Raw genomic sequence first — 19,043 nt, 5'->3', positions numbered from 1 at the left:
CTGGCCGCCTCAGTCACCACGTAGGAAGCTCCCACCCGCCCCGGCGCGGCCCAGGCCCGAGCGTCGCCTCCCGCTCGCCCCGGGATCCCCGAGCGTCGCCTCCCGGGCGGAGGAGGAGGTGGCTGAGGAGGACGCGGAGGAGGAGGAGGAGGAAGGAGGAGGAGGAGGAGGAGGAGGAGGAGGTGGAGGAGGAGGTGGAGGAGGAGGAGGAGGTGGAGGAGGAGGAGGAGGAGGAGGCGGCGCCGCCTTCCCCGCGCCGCGCGCCCTCGCTGTTGTCTGCGCTTTGCTCTGGACCAGTTTCGGGGAAGTTGCCCAGCTTCGGCGTCGCCCAGATGTGCGACCTCATTGAGCCGCAGCCGGCCGAGAAGATCGGCAAGATGAAGAAGTTGCGGAGAACTTTGTCGGAGAGTTTCAGCCGCATCGGTGAGTGGCGCACTGCCCCCGGCGCCCCTCCCTCGGCCCCGCACTCCGGGCTCCAGCGGTGCAGCGGCCGCCCGAGCCCCTGGGGGCTGCGCTGCGCTTCCAGGGCGGAGGGAGCCGTGCCCGGCACCCCGAGGAGGCAAGGCGGGAACCAAAGGCACTCCTCACTCTCGGCATCTGGGGGCCCCCGGGGGGCGGTGTCATTTGTAGGTGGTTGGAAGCCTATGATTTGGGTTCCTTCCCTTTGCCACTAGTGCTCGGCTTTCACGCCCGCGGGGGCGCGGGTGGGGGGGGAGGGAAGGGAGGCGACAGCCGAGAACCCCGCACCCGACTGCGCGTGGCCACTGGGGTCTCTTGTATTTTCAGTCCAGGCTTTGGTTTTGGGTGCTCGCTCATTAATTTAAGCTTTGGAAATTGTGGCAACGTTGAGTTTTGTGCCTTGGTATTGTTTAACGTGTTCAACCTAAAGAGAAGTGGGACAGATACCTTGGGACCTTTTGTTCCGTACGTCGGGCCCTGGAAAGCGAGATGGGGGTGCTCAGTTCCGAGGACTCCGAAGTCCCATTGCTGTATGGAAGTGCGCCCTGTGAACTTGTCCGGACATTTGGAAATCAGTCTCCCGAACTTTGACCATCTGACTAGAGCTCCGGGGCTATTGTCTGTTATAATCAGCCTATCAAATGACCAACAAATAAAAACCAGTCGAGAAATGGTTAGAACATTTAAGAGTAAATTCATGTCATAGATTATAACTGGGTGATGACAGTATCAAGTGCAATGGGTTTGCCAGATTTTCGGGATTGGCCATAGAAAACCCTCTTTAACCCTGAAACTAGACAGCGGCTGTCTTCTAACAACAGAACTTTCATTTGCACAGGTAACTGAGCAAGAAAGTCGTACAGGCACAAAAATAACCTCTTAGAGTGCCTAAGGAGCCTTCTAGCTTTTGTTTCACTTGTTTAATATATCATCCATGCTAATGAAAGTGTTAATGGAAATTAAGCATATAGATGCTTCTAAAATGACAGTTAAAATCATTATATAAATGCATGGTAAAATATGGAAACTTTCTTCAAGTAAGAGGACACGTGGATCAAAACTTAACCAAAACTTGACCCAGTTTTCTTTTTAACTTAAAAAAATGTGTGTTGGTATACATAATCACTGCCAGGGTGACTGTACAATTATGGTGTGAAACCCATATTTCTGGTTTTATTTATTACATCTGTTGGATATTCGCAATCTCACCTTAATAGTTAGGGGCTCATGTGAAGAACCCCTTCATTCCAGTTAAGCCTGAAGCCAAGAGGAATGAGAGAGGAAAGGCATTGAGTAGGTGTGCGTTATTAAGGAGAGTAATTCACCACTAGACCCCAACATCAGAGGCGGGTTCTAGAGTCCATTAAGCCCTGTTCTAAAACACATTAACTGTATATTTACTAATGCTAATGACACTGTTGGAGACCTTCCAGTTTTGTGTTAAATAATTCATTGGAGTTGAGTCTCAGTAAGAAACCAAGAACATTAATATAAAAATTCCTTATGTTTAAATAATTTCAAGGTTTTGAATGACAATCAGCGACATTTGGATTAACTACAATGCTGGCAAGTAGGATGTTGTAGTTAATTGGATTTTCTAGCTTACTGAGATTTAGTAATGTGAAACTTCTTTGGATTCCAACTGTTGTTAAAATGTTTTCTAAGATCCAGTAGATTTTACTTTCTCCCTTTAGGAAACTACAATTCAGTGAGCATAACTAATTTTTTTTTTCTATTGATGGAAGGTCGTAATTATAAATAGCTAATCTATTGTGGACTACTGAAAAAGGAGATAGAGGCTTTACATGGTTATGATTGGGTACCAGGCTCAAGCCATTCTTTGGAAGGACATTACATTTATAACTGGGTGACATTGGACAGGCCTTCTAACTTTGACTTTTAATTTTTCATGTACAACTCAGTTTTGTAATTGGTACTTACTGCATATGATTTCTATATGGAATGTAATAGACTCAATAACTGTCCATAATGTTACAGTGATAGCAGTAACTGCATCCTAATGACTTCATTAACCTTCGAAACTGAAAGCACGAAAAGAGAAGAAGTAGCCACTGGCTTTCTAGGCTAGTCTACCTGAAGGCAGGATGGATTTGGGATCTATCATAACTTTTGGTATAAACATACCAAAAGTTCACTTTCTTACTATGATTCAGAAGTATGGTTTGTTAGGTGATAAAGTATGTAGCACCACTGAATAGCCATAAAAAAGTAGTAACATCCATCTACAGAAATAAGTCCAGTTTTTGAAAGCATGTGATGTCCTATAAATGATTATTATTATTTTCTTTTATTTTGTTACAAGAGCACTGGTCAGCTCTGGCTTATGGTGGTGTTGAGGACTGAACCTGAGACTTTGGAGCCTCAAGCATGAGAGTCTCTTTGTATAACTATTATGTTATCTCCCTCATCCTAAATATTTATTATTAATATTAATTTTGACTAAAAAATTATAATGCTCATGCTTAATTTATTCACAAGAGAAAGATCAGATTGACTTTGTTACTGCCTATCTCAAGTATAGCTGATCTGAGATTACCAGTAAAGGCTTAATAAAACATGTTAACTTTCAAACCATAGGACTCTAATTTATGTTGTCTACTCTTCAATTATTATATTATTGTTATGGTTCTTTTATAACATGGTTGTAATTTAATTTCAATTTTATGTATTGATTTTAATAGTGACTATGGTTTTCTGCTTTAGTGTCAGTGCGGTCACTTATTTAGCAATTAGTATAGTTGTCTTAGCTGTTTTCTTTAAATTCAGCTGAGCATAAATAAAGACAAATGTGATCTTAATTCTATAAAAGATTTATTTTGGACTCAAGCTAGGTCTCCTGGTAGGTTAAGGCATGTGCCTTAACATGTATTAGACCTAGATTCCAGTGTTGGCACCATATGGGAGGCACCACTGAAGGGGTTTATAGCTCTGGTGCTATATTGTTTCTGTCTATCTGAATGAAAGTCACCTGGTTGTGGTGAAATGAAGTATGTGGGAGGCACAAGCTCATAGAGAGATAGAGGCAGAGAAAGAGAGTGAAAAAGAGCATAGCACCAAAGCTTTCTTCAGTGAGGTGGGAGCCAACCTATTTCACCAGCTTAAAAAAAAAAAGATTCATTTTATGATCAAGAGACTAGAGCACTTGATCAATACAGTAGCTGGGATTGAACCAGAGGATTCAGACTTACTGAGCATTCATTCTACCCACTAATCCTCCCTGGTTATATAAAAGCTTACTTATGAAAAAAAAAAGTTTATGTGAGGAGCCATTTCTTCTTTTGTCTTTATTTTTTGAATCATAGTCTAGGAGGAGAAAGGCTTTCTTTGATATTTGATGTACAATTAAAGTCAAATTGACAGTTCAGATATTCATTTGAATACATTTCTTCACATTGATTTGGTTTATCTCCCAAAGAAAAGAGACTTTATACTCTGTGATATTTGAGATGAACCCTGTGTATTCCATATCTTTCAAAGGCAAAGTTTGTGAAAGAATGGAGTAAAAGCAAGGTACTGTGGTTACACTAAAATTTTGGAGTTAACTTTAAGTGTGTACTTCTAGTACAAAGTCATTTGATAAATTCGTTGCATCAGAAAAGAGAAATGTAAGCTTAAAATTCGAGATACAATATTTAATTGTTGTACCATATCTTCTCTTAATATAGGCTCAAAAGATTTTTATTTGAAAGACTATGCCATGCAATATAAATAAATCTATTTTCATTTTTTAAGGGATAATAGTAAATGATTTTCACATGCCAAAGTTTAAATGACTCTCAAAATGTAAGGGGCTATCCTTTTGTCTTGAGGAAAATTCATTAAATCAGCAAATAACTACTAAATATCTCTTATGTGCTAGACATTATGGTGACACTTAGATTTTTTTTTTAAATTTATTTATTTATTAATGAGAAAGATAGGAGGAGACAGATAAAGAACGAGACGTCACTCTGGTACATGTGTTGCCGGGGATTGAACTCAGGACCTCATGCTTGAGAGTCCGATGCTTTATCCACTGCACCACCTCCCGGACCACGACACTTAGATTTTGTGACCATTGTTACCAATTCTTGTCCTCAAGGATTTTAAAAAGAAGATAAGCCAGTGAGTGAGCATTGACATGTAGAATGAAGAACCAGTAATGTGAAGATTGTTGTATTTTGCTATTGAAAAATTTAGGGATACCACTTGGTCTTGGTGAGATCATGAAGCTTTGTAGAGGAAGCAGTGTATGAACAGAAGACCGAATAGGTTACCTGATGCAATGTGCTTGTTAGTCTGTGATATCCTTGAATGCAACTGTTTACACTTACATGAATAATTAATGAAAAATTAGGGAATGTAATCAATAATGAGATGTGCTGAGATCAGAGTTTATTCATCAGTGATCTGACAAATATTAGGGAAAGACACCTTTAATTGACCTTTGTTGTTACTATTAACTGCTGTTTAAGACAAGGGCTCAATATTTAGAAGAAACTATAAGGTGTCAGTCTAGCAATGAAGGGTTTCATTGAAGCAGTTGACTGTCTAGTCTAACTTTCTTCATTCTTCATTCAGTAAAAAGTGTAGGGAAGATAATCTGGCTTCCTGCTTCCTGTATCTTAGAAAATACAGCTGGGACTCTTTATTCTCTTTACTCTTTCCTGCAGACCTCTTTATTCAGAAGTTTAGGGGGGGTTATAGGACTTGAAAAGCAAGGAAGAAATAGTTTGAGTTTCTGTTGTTTCATTAATTTTTAGTGTGTTTTACTCCATGTTTGCATCTTCTTTTTCCTCTCTTCCTCCCTTTCCTCCTCCTCCTCCTCTTCCTTCTCTTCCTCTTCTTCTTTTTCTTTTCTTTTTAAAATTTATTTATTTATTTAAGAAAGGAGACATTAACAAAATCATAGGATGGGGGTGGGGTACAACTCCACACAATTCCCGCCACCCAATCTCCATATCCCACCTCCTCCCCAACAGCTTCCCCATTCTCTATCCCTCTGGGAGCATGGACCCAGGGTCTTGTGGGTTGCAGAAGGTGGGAGGTCTGGCTTCTGTAATTGCTTCCCCGCTGAACATGGGTGTTGACTGGTAGGTCCATACTCGCAGTCTGCCTCTCTCTTTCCCTAGTAGGGTGGGTCTCTGGGGAAGCTGAGCTCCAGGACGCATTGGTGGGGTCTTCAGTCGAGGGAAGCCTGGCCAGCATCCTGATGGCATCTGGAACCTGGTGATTGAAAAGAGAGTTAACATACGAAGCCAAACAAATTGTTGAAGAATCATGGACCCAAAGGATGGAATAGTGGAGATGAAGTGTTGGGGGCTACTCACTGCAAACTCTAGTGTACTACTGCTTTCAGGTATATATTTGCCCTGGTTTATGGATATGTGTGGACATATGCTCTATCTCCTGGAACCTGGTCTATATCTAGGTTTTGGGACTTTGTTAGGAAGTGAACCACCTGGGATGGAATTAGAGAATACTATGAAAGGAAAGGTCTCACCCGAGTGATGAAGCTGAATGGTTGTCGTTCCACACCTGAAGTTTCTGGACACAGTCTGAAGTGAAGCATGCTGGGGTGGCACTCGTTGCGTTGATTAGGTTGCACTCAGCGGATGCAATATTATTTGCTAAGAATTGGGAGAAGCATACGGGAAAGTGGGCCCTACCCTAGGGTCCCAGGACTGGGGGAAGTTAAGCCTCTATAGTGGAAATGTGAGGTTCCTGCTGTCTTAGGGTTCGAGAAGACAATGGATATTTACTGTTATCATCACATTATTTGGTAATTGGGTTAGCTTTGAAAAGTCCCTTTGTTAGACATACAATCAATTTTCCCCCCTCTCATATTAATTAAATAGTGATTTATATTACTACAGTTTAATAGGTGTGTACATAAACACCATTCTTATCACCAAAAGATTGTGTCCCCCCCACCCCACCCCCGCCGGCCCAGGAAGCCTCATGTCCACCCGCCCGCTCACCACAGGGTTTTTACTTTGGTGCCTTACTTTCAATTTAGTCAGATCCTGCCTTTAGTTTCCCTTTCTGATCTTCTTTCTCAACTTCTGTTGATGAGTGGGATCATTCCATACTCATCTTGATCTTTCTGACTTAGCTCACTTAACATATTCCTTCTAGCTCATCTCCTCTGCCTCCTCCTCCTTCTTCCCCCTAGAACACGGTTCAATTCTAGTTTATTAAGGTGGTGCCTGGGATTGAAACCTTGGAACCTCAGGCATGAAAGTCTTTTTTGCAAAAGCATTATGCATTATGTCATCTCAGACCTTTTTGTTTATATATTATATTATTTATTTTTTACCTCCAGGGTTATCACTGGGGTTCGGTGCCAGCACTACAAATCCACTGCTCCTGGAAGCTGTTTTTCCCATTTTGTTGCCCTTGTTGTGCTTTTAAATTTATTTTTATTATTGGATAGAGACAAACATATTGAGAGAGGAGGAGGGATAGAGAGACAGAAATAACAGAAACACCTGCAGCCCTGTTTCCCCACTCTTGAAACTTTCCCCCAGCAAGTGGGACCAGGGGCTTAAAACTGCATCCTTGTGCATTGTGGTGTGTGTGCTTAACCAAGGTGTGCCACTGCCTGGTGCCCCCCCCCACTTTTTTTTTTAAAAAGTTTTTGTTTATTAGCACAAATCAGTGTGTGTGTGTGTGTGTGTGTGTGTGTGTGTGTGTGTTTATGTGGGGAAGACCAAGAACTCTGGCACATGGGATTCAGGGCTGAACTCAAGACTCCATGCTTCTAAGTTAGTGAGTTCTACTCACTGTGCAATATCTTGGGTCTTATTGCAACTTCTTTTATTTTTCATTTAATTTTTTTCCTTTGTTGAAGTAATTATTTGTTTACAGTTGACAATAAAATACAGTAGTTGGTACATATGTAATATTTCTCAGTTTTCCACATACACTCTAAACTCTACCATCATGTTCCGGGACTTGAACAATCCCTCCTGCCCCAGAGATCCTTTACTTTGGTGCAATACAACATATAATTTTTTTATATATATAGATAGAGAAAGAGAGGAAGAGAAGCAGATAGAGAGGGACACTTCCTTCAGTGTAGTGGTGGCCAAGCTCAAATCTGGGTGGCACAACATGGCGAAATAGCACATGTTCCAAGTGAGCCCATGCTTGTAATTGCTTAAAGGATAGTGCCATTTGTAGTTTTTATTGGGAACACCACTTTATTGGCAATATTTTCACAAGTTTTATCCCGTCCAAGCTAGAGAAAAGATATTTAAAAGTTTGTTCTGTGAATTATAAGCATTCTGCTTTGAGTCTTGTATGGCAACCACACAATGTACTTCTTATTAATTCCTATTTTAGTGTGCTAGTTGTGAAACTAATATTTGGGCTTGTATTTGGAACCATTGAACTAATCTTTTTTTTTTTTATTTTAGAAAAGTATTTTTTTTGAAGATGGAGCCACTTATTTTTAAAATTTTTTAATATTTATTTATTTTTCCCTTTGTTGCCCTTGTTTTTTTATTGTTATTGTAGTTATTGTTGTTGTTATTGATGCTGTTGTTGTTAGATATGACAGAGAGAAATAGAGAGAGGAGGGGAAGACAGGGGGAGAGAAAGATAGACACCTGCAGACCTGCTTTACTGTCTGCAGAGTGACTCCCCTGCAGGTGGGGAGCTGGGGGCTTGACCTGGGATTCTTACACCGGTCCTTTGTGCCACCTGCGCTTAACCCGCTGTGCTACCTCCCGACTCTCGGAGCCACTTATTCTATCACTAATGTTTTATAAAGGGATAGACAAATGTCATTTTAAAGATATTTAAAATGGCTTGAATGAGGACTATAATCTAGTGGTATTGTTAACTGGTACTTAATAAAGCATTCTAGATCAGAAGCGAAAAATGCACTTTTGTCTAGGATCTTGTACCCTTCTATCAAAATATGTTATTTAAACTTAATGTAAAGTAAGTAAAAATACATAAATATATGCAAGTAAGTGAATTTTAAATAGAATATTTGAGATGGGACAAATGCCTGACATTATGTTTTTCAGTCAGAAAAAATTGATTTCTTAATAAAGGGAGTTCAGAAGCTTATCGCAGAACAATTTCTTAGGCAAAAGGAGAAAATTAAGAATTAAACTTTTAAGTCAAATTTACATGTGACAGCTGTCTTGTAAATCATTATTTCTCTAGTAAACACTTTTTAAAAAGAGAGAGAAAGAAACAAATTTATAGTTTCAAACTGAAGATAGCCTTTTTAGGATTGGTCCACTCATATGTGTAGCTTATGTGATAGGATTTTTAAAAAACATGTGTATAGAGATTCTATTCCTTATTTATTAGGTAGAGGAGAGAGCAAGAACATCACTCTGGTACACATAATGCCAGGGATAGAACTTAGGACCTTCTGCTTGCGAGTCCAGCACTTTGTCCTCATGCTACCTCCCTGGCCACAGATATGATGGCTTTAATCGCATTACTTTTCCCAGTGCTTAATTGCCCAAATAATTTACTTTCCATTGCTTTTGTCAGAATATAACTTTCCAGGTCGTACATACAGAAGTACAAACCGAAGTCCTTCTATCTTAAGTAGAATTATCTAGTGCAGACCTGTAAACACTAGTGCCTAATAAATTTGTAGTTTCTTTACAAGTCTGGTTTTAGGTAATTAGATACTTTGTATGCCCTGCTTAATATGAAACATTCTAAGCAATTGTGGGATTTAAGGAACTATGAAATATTTCAAAATTCCCGTTTTGAAACCATGGATGTTTAAAATAAATTTGAATTATTTGCTAGTCCCTGTAGAATATGAGTGTACTGTTTCCATTGGTGGTACTTTGTGATTTTGCTGGCCTATTGTAAAATATATCAGGTTCAAATGTATGAATTATGTCTCTGTAGTGCTAATTTTATATACCTGGTTTTTCATTAATACATTTAAGTGTCTTTTGTATGAAGATCTCATTCTGGGCACTGTGCAGAGTGTGCATATTGTTCCAGTTGACTTAGGAGACCCATAAACCATGCATGATTATTTTGTGCTCACAAACCAAAAGGTTAAGGTGAAATTTTTTCAAGATTACTTTGTAGTTCTTTCATATTTTCATTAAAACTCTTCTTTTTCCTACTTGAGATAGGGGAAATACACACATATCTCTTTTCCATACTTGGGAGGAGAGTCCCATTTACATATTTATGAAAAGAATTTCACAGAGATGCATGCAGTGCAATTCTTTGTCTCATTTGCAGTTTTGTACTATAACATTGTTATTCAGGTTGGGGTATAATTTTGCTCTCTGAAATGAAAACACCATATTGTTTTTCATTGTTTTCTAGAATTTAGATATGTTGTCTTTTTGAGTCTTTCACAATAACTGTTTACCTTCCCTTTTTATTTTATAGCTTTGAAGAAAGACGACACTACCTTTGATGAGGTAGGTTAAATTTCTTTATCTAATGCTAGATGTATATAATTACTGCCAGGTAATATCAGTAGGTGCCAACTTTGCACTTAGAAACAAAAAGCAAGCAAGCAAGCTAACAAACAAACAAAAAACCCTTAAGAGGAGAGATAACATTTCTTTAGTTATCTTATGATGTTATTTTCCAATTTCAGATAATCATTTAAACTATTTTTATAGTAACCAACAGACATGTATTTTAAAGTTAAAATCAATAAACACACACACACACACACACACACACACACACACACACACACACAAACACACCTTCTAGTTTTTAATTTCCTGATGGTGGTGATTCTGGGGAAGCCCATATGAAGTTCTTGCTTGAGGCATGTCTGAAACTGTTGGTAAGTTGGACACCCCAACTGCATTGCAGCCTTCTTCCAAATCAGGTGTGATGTGAAGCTGATGTCAGGTATTGTCTTGTCAGACTCTCAAAGGAGGAGCTGACTTTTCCTATGATAGTTTCTCTATTCTTTGCTTATCAGATTTGTCTTTATCTACCTGCTATAAAGTTGCAAACACACACACACAAACAAAACCCCCCAAAATCCCTACAAAAATCTTTTCAAGTAAGGTAGAGGGTTTATATGTTTTTAATAGCATTCTCAATGTGATTTTAGAATTGTACTCTTTCCTGAGGGCTTTGTTTTTAAGTATCAGTGGGAATCACCAGAAGAATAGTATTTTAAATAAAATATTCTCAAGAGTGGTATAGAATAAAGCATTCCGTTATCACCATCCAAAGCCACATGCACAGCAATGGATGTGCATTATGTCATAGACTGTGTGTATGACATGCTTCTATGTGAACATAGATAATGTACATATATACTCATTCAGTAGTCTGATGAAACCATAGGTTTGGTTGTTGTCAGAGTCATTTTAACAGTTGGAGAGTCCAGGAAATATGCTACCTGTCTTCCCTCTGTTGTAGTACTTCAGTGAGAAAAGGACATTTGTGCTCATGGAAAGTCCCGTTGGCCATGTGGCTAACTGCAGTGCAGGGCTGGCCCACTCAGGGAGAACCTGTTCCAGACTGGGATATTTGGATGGGGCCAGTGTCATTTGGCTCTCATAGTCTGCTGCTTCGTCTTCTGCACCTGTTTTGTTTTTTCCTTTGGGCCTGGGATTACAAAACTGTGTGTCCCTGGACTCCAAAGCAATCCCCTCTGCCAGCATTCCTGAAACATTCGTTAAAGCTTAGTTATTCTAGACTTCAAGAAATAGAGGAATCTTTTCTTCCTCATCTGTCATAAGTAATAGTGATGTTCTCCTTTCAACCTGTATTTCTGGAATTTCTGGAGTGGTACTGAGATGTTTTTTAGCAGAGCATTTTATCTCTTTTTAGAAATCATCATGAGAATGTTGGGCATCTTTTATTTCTTTATAAAGAATAGTCTACCCTCTAATTATAGAAGTAATTTGAGCATATGCAGAAAAGAAAATTGAGGAGAAGGAGAAAGAAAAAACTCTCAGATTCTGTTATCCAGTGATAGCCACTATTCTGCTTGCTTTAAAGCATAGCCCAGACTTCTGTGTTTTTTTTTCCTTTTACCCTATAATGTGATATTTTCCTGTGCTTTCACAGCTTATTCCTAGCCATCACTAGGAGTCTTACAAGCCTTTTATTTAAACACTATAGTTAATGATTGTGTATTATTGTGTCATGTGGCTGTGACATTAGTTTTCAAAACAATCTCAGGCCAGAGCTATCCCCCAACATCTGCATAGATTAAGGATTGGGTTTCATCATTTGAGACACAATTACCCGTAGCTTTTAAAAGTGTTTTCCTCCCTCAGTGCTACAAGTGATTGGCTAAATATCTGAAATTAGTAAATTAAAGAATGTTATACCTGCAACAGATATTGAAAATCTAGTAGCCCATTTCACTTATGAGGAAATTGCGGTCTTGAGATGCCAAGTCATCTTGGAGACAGCAGTAATGATGCGTATTGAGATATAAACCCAGACTTAGTCATCCTCTCAATGGCAGTTGATTTACTCTTTCCATACATTTTTCAGAAAGAGATGAAAATACATGTATATCAGAAGGACTCAGTTCAAAATTGAGAATCTTATCTATTAGTAGAGTAACTTTTAGTCATTTAAATTCCACATAAGTTTTCAAGTGATAGTTTGCACATTAAGATGGATAATATTGTCTAACCCACTACTTCTTAGATTCTTTGAGAAAATGGTCACATTAAGCTTTAAAATCCTATTAGTGCTTTGCTCATAGTTAAATATCTGATAGAAATCTTATAATTAGATGTCTTGCGAGTGACAGCGAATTATGAACTGAATGTATTCTCATTGTTTCCTAGCTATGTCAGTATTCACATTTGTGAAGTCAGTCAGACTATGTTCCATCAGGTTGTTTTCATCTCTCAGTTTAAGACAGAATCCTACATAATACTCAACGTAAAAAGTACAGTTTTGCCAAGAGTGGACAAGAGCACCTGATTTGTGATGATATAAACAGGCCGTAATTGAATTCTGTGATCATTTCCGATTATGGTGGAAGAAGTTTTCTTGAACTTCTGGTTTTCTGTTTTTCTTATACAAAGCTGTAGCACTCTACAGTTCATTGGAATTCAATTCAGATTTCAGACTTGGGCTGGGTCAGTTTAGATAAGTATCCAGGCCAGGTGTGACAACTCTCTCCTTACCCAGTATTTATGAGCTCTAGGCCTCCTTATCTCTAGGAGTGACCTCCTTCACAGTGCCTGTAGGTGGAACTTAGTTGCTTCTCCTGGATTCTAGTGGATAATTTTTCTGGTTTATGTTTAAATGTTTGACCTTAAACAGAGAAGTATACATACACCTTTTTGAAAGACTTAGTTAATTAGTTGTTCCTAAAGTTAAAATACTGTGACAATTTTCAGTACCATTCTGAATTTCTATCCAGAAACTGCTAGTGCTTGTTGTAAAGCAAGAAGGAAGCAAATTGGAAGTATTTGGACTTTAGATATTTACAATGATAAGCAGTTTTATTGGAATAGGCAATTTTGTTTAAGTTCATCATTTTAAGAAGATATTCTAAGTATGACTCTCTGACTTTTCATTCAGTGTGCTTTTGAATCTGGACTAAAATATGAGACATTTTATGCTCTGTGTGTTTAACTTACACATTTAATGTGGGTAGACTAGTCATTTATAAGGATAATTCTATGTAACATTCTGTTGAGTTTAGTTTGTTATTTTTCTCATAGAACTTCTTGATCTATGCAGTTTCAGGGTTTGGCATAGTACATAGCTACAATGAAGGGGCCACATAAATAATATCCAGAGATACAAATGGGTAAACGAGATTACAGGATGGAGGAAGTTTGTGTCATAGTTTCGACTGATGCATTGGTTTTGGCAACATTGCCATCAGAGCATATGTAGCTATATTAACTGAGATGACAAATACAGTAGTAATTTTTCTGATACCCAGACCTAAAAGTTAGGAGCAGATAAGATTTGGGGATATTTATGGCTAGTCTTTTCCATTCATTACAGGTGTTGGAAACTGTTGCAGTGTTTTTTGTTTGTTTCTCATCCTGTCATCATCATCATCAGTGAATTCAATGTATATGTAAATTATGTAGAAGTTAAATACAATAATTTAGCTTTGACTTAACTAATTTCCTCATCTCAGAATACCTGCTTTACCCTAACTGGGTTTCTTCAGGAACGGTAGCATTTCTCTAGGAATATCGCAAATCAAAATACTAAACCTCAGTGACAGTCTTTCCTTCTTAGCATTGTCACTTTTGTTGCACTCCCCTTACCTTTTCTTTGTGGCTTTAATTTTTCTAGATGGCCACTTTACCATCTGCCATTCTCAGTTCTTCCAGTCTGTGACCAATTCCCCCATCCTTTGTTTCCTTCTCAGTTTATCCCTGGCACATCACTCCCTTGCCAGTATCCTCAATGGCCATCTCCCTTTGTTCTCGGCTTGTAACCTACTCTGCCAGCCCTCCATTTGACCTGGCATCTTTTCCTCTCCTGGCCAGTGGCTGCCAAGAGCCAGTTGAGGAAATCACTTTGTAAATAAATTTATTGTCTCAGGCTTTAGCTGGAACCTCAGGCAACTGTGCAGAGTGTTGTACTATGTGGCTGGCATAATTCCTGCTGAGACCATTTCACACCCTTCTAGCCTTGTAGTCAACCCTCCTTCTTTTAGCAGGTGACATTTCCTCTTTATTAGTTTGCTAGAGTTGCCATAGCAAAAGACCACAAACTGAGTGACTTAAACAACAGAAATTTACTGTCCCACAGTTCTGGAGACCAGGGGTGTGAAATCAAGTTAATTGGCAGAGTTGGTTCCTTCTGACTGTAATGGAAGTGTCACTGCCAGGACCCTTTCCTAGTAGATGGCCATCTTCTTTTTGTCTGTCTTCATAGAATTTCCCTTCAAGGACTGCCTATTCAGATTTCTGCTTTCATAAGAATATTCATTATACTAAATTATAGTCCTGCCCTGTATGGCTTCATTTAAAATTAACTGACTACATTTGCAATGACCCTATTTATCCAAATAAGATCACATTTAGTGAAACTCTGGGTAAGATTTAAAAAAATTTTTTTTTTATTTATGAAAGGATTAATGAACAAAACCATAGGGTAGGAGGGGTACAACTCCACACAGTTCCCACCACCCAATCTCCATATCCCACCCCCTCCCCTGATAGCTTTCTCATTTTCCATCCCTCTGGGAGCATGGACCCAGGGTCATTGTGGGTTGCAGAAGGTAGAAGGTCTGGCTTCTGTAATTGCTTCCCCGCTGAACATGGGCGTTGACTGGTCAGTCCATACTCTCTGGGTAAGATTTTTAACAGAAATTTTTGGTTGACATAGTTAAACTCAAACCTTCCCCAAACTTCTCTTGTTACTGTGTTCTCACAATCCAAATATTTGCAGATCAGGTGTTTATTAATATCTTTTTTCTTATCAGACTCTAGATAGTTTCTGAACCTGATTTTCTTTAAAAAAAAATTTTTTATTTGCTGGATAGAGACTGCCAGAAATTGAGAGGAAAGGGGGTGATAGGGAGAGAGACAGAGAGACACCTACAGCCCTGCATCACCACTTGTGAAGCTTTCCCCCTGCAGATGGAGACCAGAGTTTTGAACCGGGTCCTTGCACACTGTTACATGTGCGCTCAGCCAGGCGCGCCACCACCTGGCCTCTGAACCTGACTTTCAATCCAGTCATTGTCACAGAATTTGACCCCACTAGCATTTATGGTTTGGGCAGTTCCTGTCATTCATTCTGTAGTGTTGGGTCTGGACGCAAATTCAACCTCAATTTCGCTTACATTTTATTCTACCCTAATGTCTTTTCTTTTCTTTTTTTGTCTCCAGGGTTATTGCTGGTGCTCAGCGCTTGCGCTACAAATCTACTGCTCCTGGTGGCCATCTTTTTTCAATTGTTATTGTTGTTGTTGGATAGGACAGCAAGAAATTGAGAGAGGAGGGGAAGGCAGAGAGGGAGAGAGAAAGGTAGGCATCTGCAGACCTGCTTCATGACCTGTGAAGCGATCCCCTTGTAGGTGGGGAGCTGTGGGCTCGAACAAGCATCCTTGTGCAGGTCCTCGAGCTCTGCACTATGTGCGCTTAACCTAGTGCACCCGCTCCTGCCCCCCACCCCCATGTGCTCTCACCATGTTCATGTCTACCATACTATAGCGTAGGTTCATGGTTCTCCCCTACAAATAGTCTACGAATTTACAGACCATCCTCCTCTGTCAATCTGGCAAGTCATTATATTTCAAATTCAGCGTTTTGAAGGGTGAAGAACAACCTCATTTCCTCCTAAATTGCCATTAGAAATTTGGTGAAATTTTTAGATACTTACAACTTTTAGTGCTTCACACCTTTCTTTAAATGTTTGATCACATTTACCACCTCCTTAATTATGGTAGGTGTAATTACCATAATTATGTCTAGTCCCAGACAGTGGCTAGAATGTCTGGGTAGTGTTGTAAAGATTCAGAGAGGAAGTGCATGTCATACAAAATCAAATGTATGACATTTGGGAGAATTAGTCACTCGTATTCTTAGTTCACCAAAGACAAAATGTTACAGGAAATGAAAGCACAAGGAACAGTGTTCTGGATACTCTTTGTGAGCATTGTGCATCCTGACGGCAAAGCCTTTACTCAGAGTGGCTGGTGCTCCCCAGCAGTGCTTTGATTCATATGTTTCAATTCATTTGCAGAAAGACCTCTAGTGTAGAAAGATGTTCTTCACACCCATTTTCCTTTTTAATTGTTTTAATTAGTAATTTTCTTTTCAAAATAATACTTTATCTAGTGCATATATTTTCCTTTTGACTAAAATTTTAGCTGTTGACTTACAATCTACATATTATTCTTATTTTTTAGTTAAAGACAGAGAGGTAAGAGGTAATGGGATCCTCACGCTGAAGTACCCTTCAATATGGTAGGGTCTGGGCTTGAGCCTGGGTCTCACACATACAAAGTAGTACACTATCCAAGTGACCAAGTTTGCCAGCCCCAGGCTACAAATTCTTAAATTGCTTGATTACGACTGGGATGACCGCTGATTCTAGGACCCATAATGATAATTGGAATCAACTAAGCCAGTGGGGTAAGACTTTCTAAGGACTAGAATCGTGGTTGGTCTGCACTTTATCTGGAGTGTGTTAACAAGGATTTTTCTTCAAATGATCATCTAGGAGATAGTGTTATAAAATATTTTTTATAGTTCCAAACATTGTAGCTCTTATTTTTTGTGTCTTTACATTTAAAAAGGTATAATTACAACAACAACAACAACAATGATAAAACAACAAGGGCAACAAAAGGGAAAAAATAGCCTCCAGGGGCAGTGGATTCATAGTGCACGCACCGAGCTCCAGCAATAACCTGGGAGGCAAAAAAAAAAAAAAAAAAAGAGAGAGAGAAAGGTACAATTACAAAAATTGGAACCAGTGATATGCACTTAATTTCAAACTTTATTCCCAAGGATGCATCAGTTTTAAACTTCTTGAAGGAGCTTTTCTATCACTTAAAGATGCTGTTGAAGAATATTCATCCTTTCTTTCTGAATCGATTTTATTTTCAGTATGTAAAGTTGGTTCTGGTTACTCCTTGACTTATTATGTAGTTTTAAATTTTACTTTTTCTCCCTTTGCTCTTCATGTCCTCCTTCAGTGTTTCTCCCTCCCCCCCTTTTTTAAAGTTTACATATATGGGGGGTTTTCTTTTAAAAAAAATTTAAAAAAAATTCTAAAGAATGATTTGAAAATATGACTGTCAGGCTGAGCATTGGTGCACCTGGTTGAGTGCACATGCTACTATATGCAAGGACCTGGGTTTAGGCTCCTGGTCTCCTGCAGGAGGGCGGGGGGAAACTTTACACTGTCACTCTCCCTCTCTACCTCCCCCTTCCTCTCAATTTCTAGTTATTTCTCTCCAATAAATAAAGGTAATAATAACATTGTGCTTAATTTTCAGTAATGAGACTGGTAGTAAGTAGGTCTTATAGCTACTGTAAACTGAGTATCATAATATTCCATATATGGATAAGGTAGGTGTTGAAAGAATTTTTTTTTAATTTCTTTATTGGGGAATTAATGATTTACATTTGACCGTAAATAATACAATAGTTTCTACATACATAACATTTGCCAGTTTTCCATATAACATTACAACCCCCACTAGGTCCTTTATCATCCTTTTTGGACCTATATTCTCTCCCTCTCCCCACAAACCCCAGAGTCTTTTACTTTGGTGCAGTCTGCCAATTCCAGTTCAGGTTCTACTTGTGTTTTCTCTTCTGATCTTGTTTTTCAGGTGTTAAAAGAATTTTAAGGGGTGAATGAACATACAGTTCATGTAGAAAAAAGATCTTTTCAACATGTAATTGTATTTATTTGTTTTACCAGAGCATGGCTTCTGGTGGTGTGGTGGACTGAACCTGTAACCTTAATAGTTTCAGGCATGAGAGTCCGTTAGCATAAGCTTTATGCTCCCTCTCCTGCCCAGTGTAAACATAAAATGCATTAGGTAGAGGATTTCATTGACTTTTCATTAATGTGCATTTTTCTGTCCTGGCAAATAGATTATAAGTATTGAAAGGGATTTGGAATTGCACTGAGAACCTGGAGAGTCTTGGTCTCAAAGCTATTTGATTTTTTTCTCAGTTATTGAATATCTTCATGTAATATGTCTATAAAATGTGGTGTCTGGCAGGGATATTTCCAGGGGAAGAGAGTTACCGCCTTAATATAGCAAACTTCAAAAACCTTTAGGTTCTGATTAGTTGACATGTTGAAATATGCTAATAATTTTTTAAAAAAGTATAGAGCAGATTGATGTCAGTGTCTCAGTTGTGTTTTGATGTATTTCCTTAAGTGGGAAAGAAGTGGCTGAATCACAGTTAGAGTGCCAGGAATTTGGCATATTCCAGAGTTTGTTCATGGAAATGTGCCAAGTATGAAATGATCACCCATGACATATGTCTTAGTGGAAACAAACTCAAATATGGTCCAGTAGTCTATTCCTTACCCTTAGGCTAATCTAGGACTATAATTTACTTGTCTCAGAATATTGTTTGTTTATTTTAAAGATTTTTTTTTAAAGGAGATTACACCAGCACTGGTATATAAAAACAGCGATAGATGTGGAAAGTGAGAGTTTTCTAAGTGTTTCTTAAAGATACACTGCAGGTCTCTTCACTTCTACCAAAAATGAGAGACCACTGCTGCTGCAGTTGTTCTGGGTTATTTATTATTATATTTTTGAGACTCTGTCATACCCCACATATGCGTTTGGATGACTGAGTGTCACTTTTCTAAAATATCAACTACTGCACATTTAGAAAGGGGTTGAAATTGGACACTGGCACAATCACATGTGGTATGAATTTATATGAACAGATTCTTTTTACTTTTTTATTTTTATTTAATTTCTTTATTGAGGAATTAATGTTTTACATTCAACAGTAAATACAATAGTTTGTACATGTATAACATTTCCCAGTTTTCCTGAACAGATTCTTAGTTCAGGTCATTTATCCTGATTTTTGTTCAGAAAATATAGTTCTAGTTCTTCAGTCATGTATTTATTCATATTATATTAACTCTTAAGATATTTTAACCAAAAGAAC

At 38.6% G+C, this 19,043-nt stretch overlaps 1 protein-coding gene across 3 annotated transcripts in view; it reads left to right on the top strand.

Moving 5' to 3' along the window:
- Positions 1-207: 207 nt before the first annotated feature.
- Positions 208-19,043, top strand: part of CDK14 (cyclin dependent kinase 14) — a 722,913-nt gene continuing 704,077 nt past the window's right edge. The window contains exons 1-2 of one of the 3 annotated variants that reach the window (XM_060196253.1): positions 208-423; positions 9,853-9,884. In XM_060196253.1, the coding sequence (XP_060052236.1) occupies positions 333-423; positions 9,853-9,884 (123 nt within the window). In that variant the 5' untranslated portion in view covers positions 208-332. The remainder of the gene's footprint in view (positions 424-9,852; positions 9,885-19,043) is intronic. The other 2 variants (XM_060196252.1, XM_060196255.1) reach the window with 2 other exon arrangements.

This window comes from Erinaceus europaeus, chromosome 8 (genome assembly GCF_950295315.1).
Source record: "Erinaceus europaeus chromosome 8, mEriEur2.1, whole genome shotgun sequence".
NCBI lineage: Eukaryota > Metazoa > Chordata > Mammalia > Eulipotyphla > Erinaceidae > Erinaceus > Erinaceus europaeus.
The sequence above is the reverse complement of the archived record's forward strand: the minus strand, read 5'-3'. Positions and strand labels throughout refer to the sequence as shown.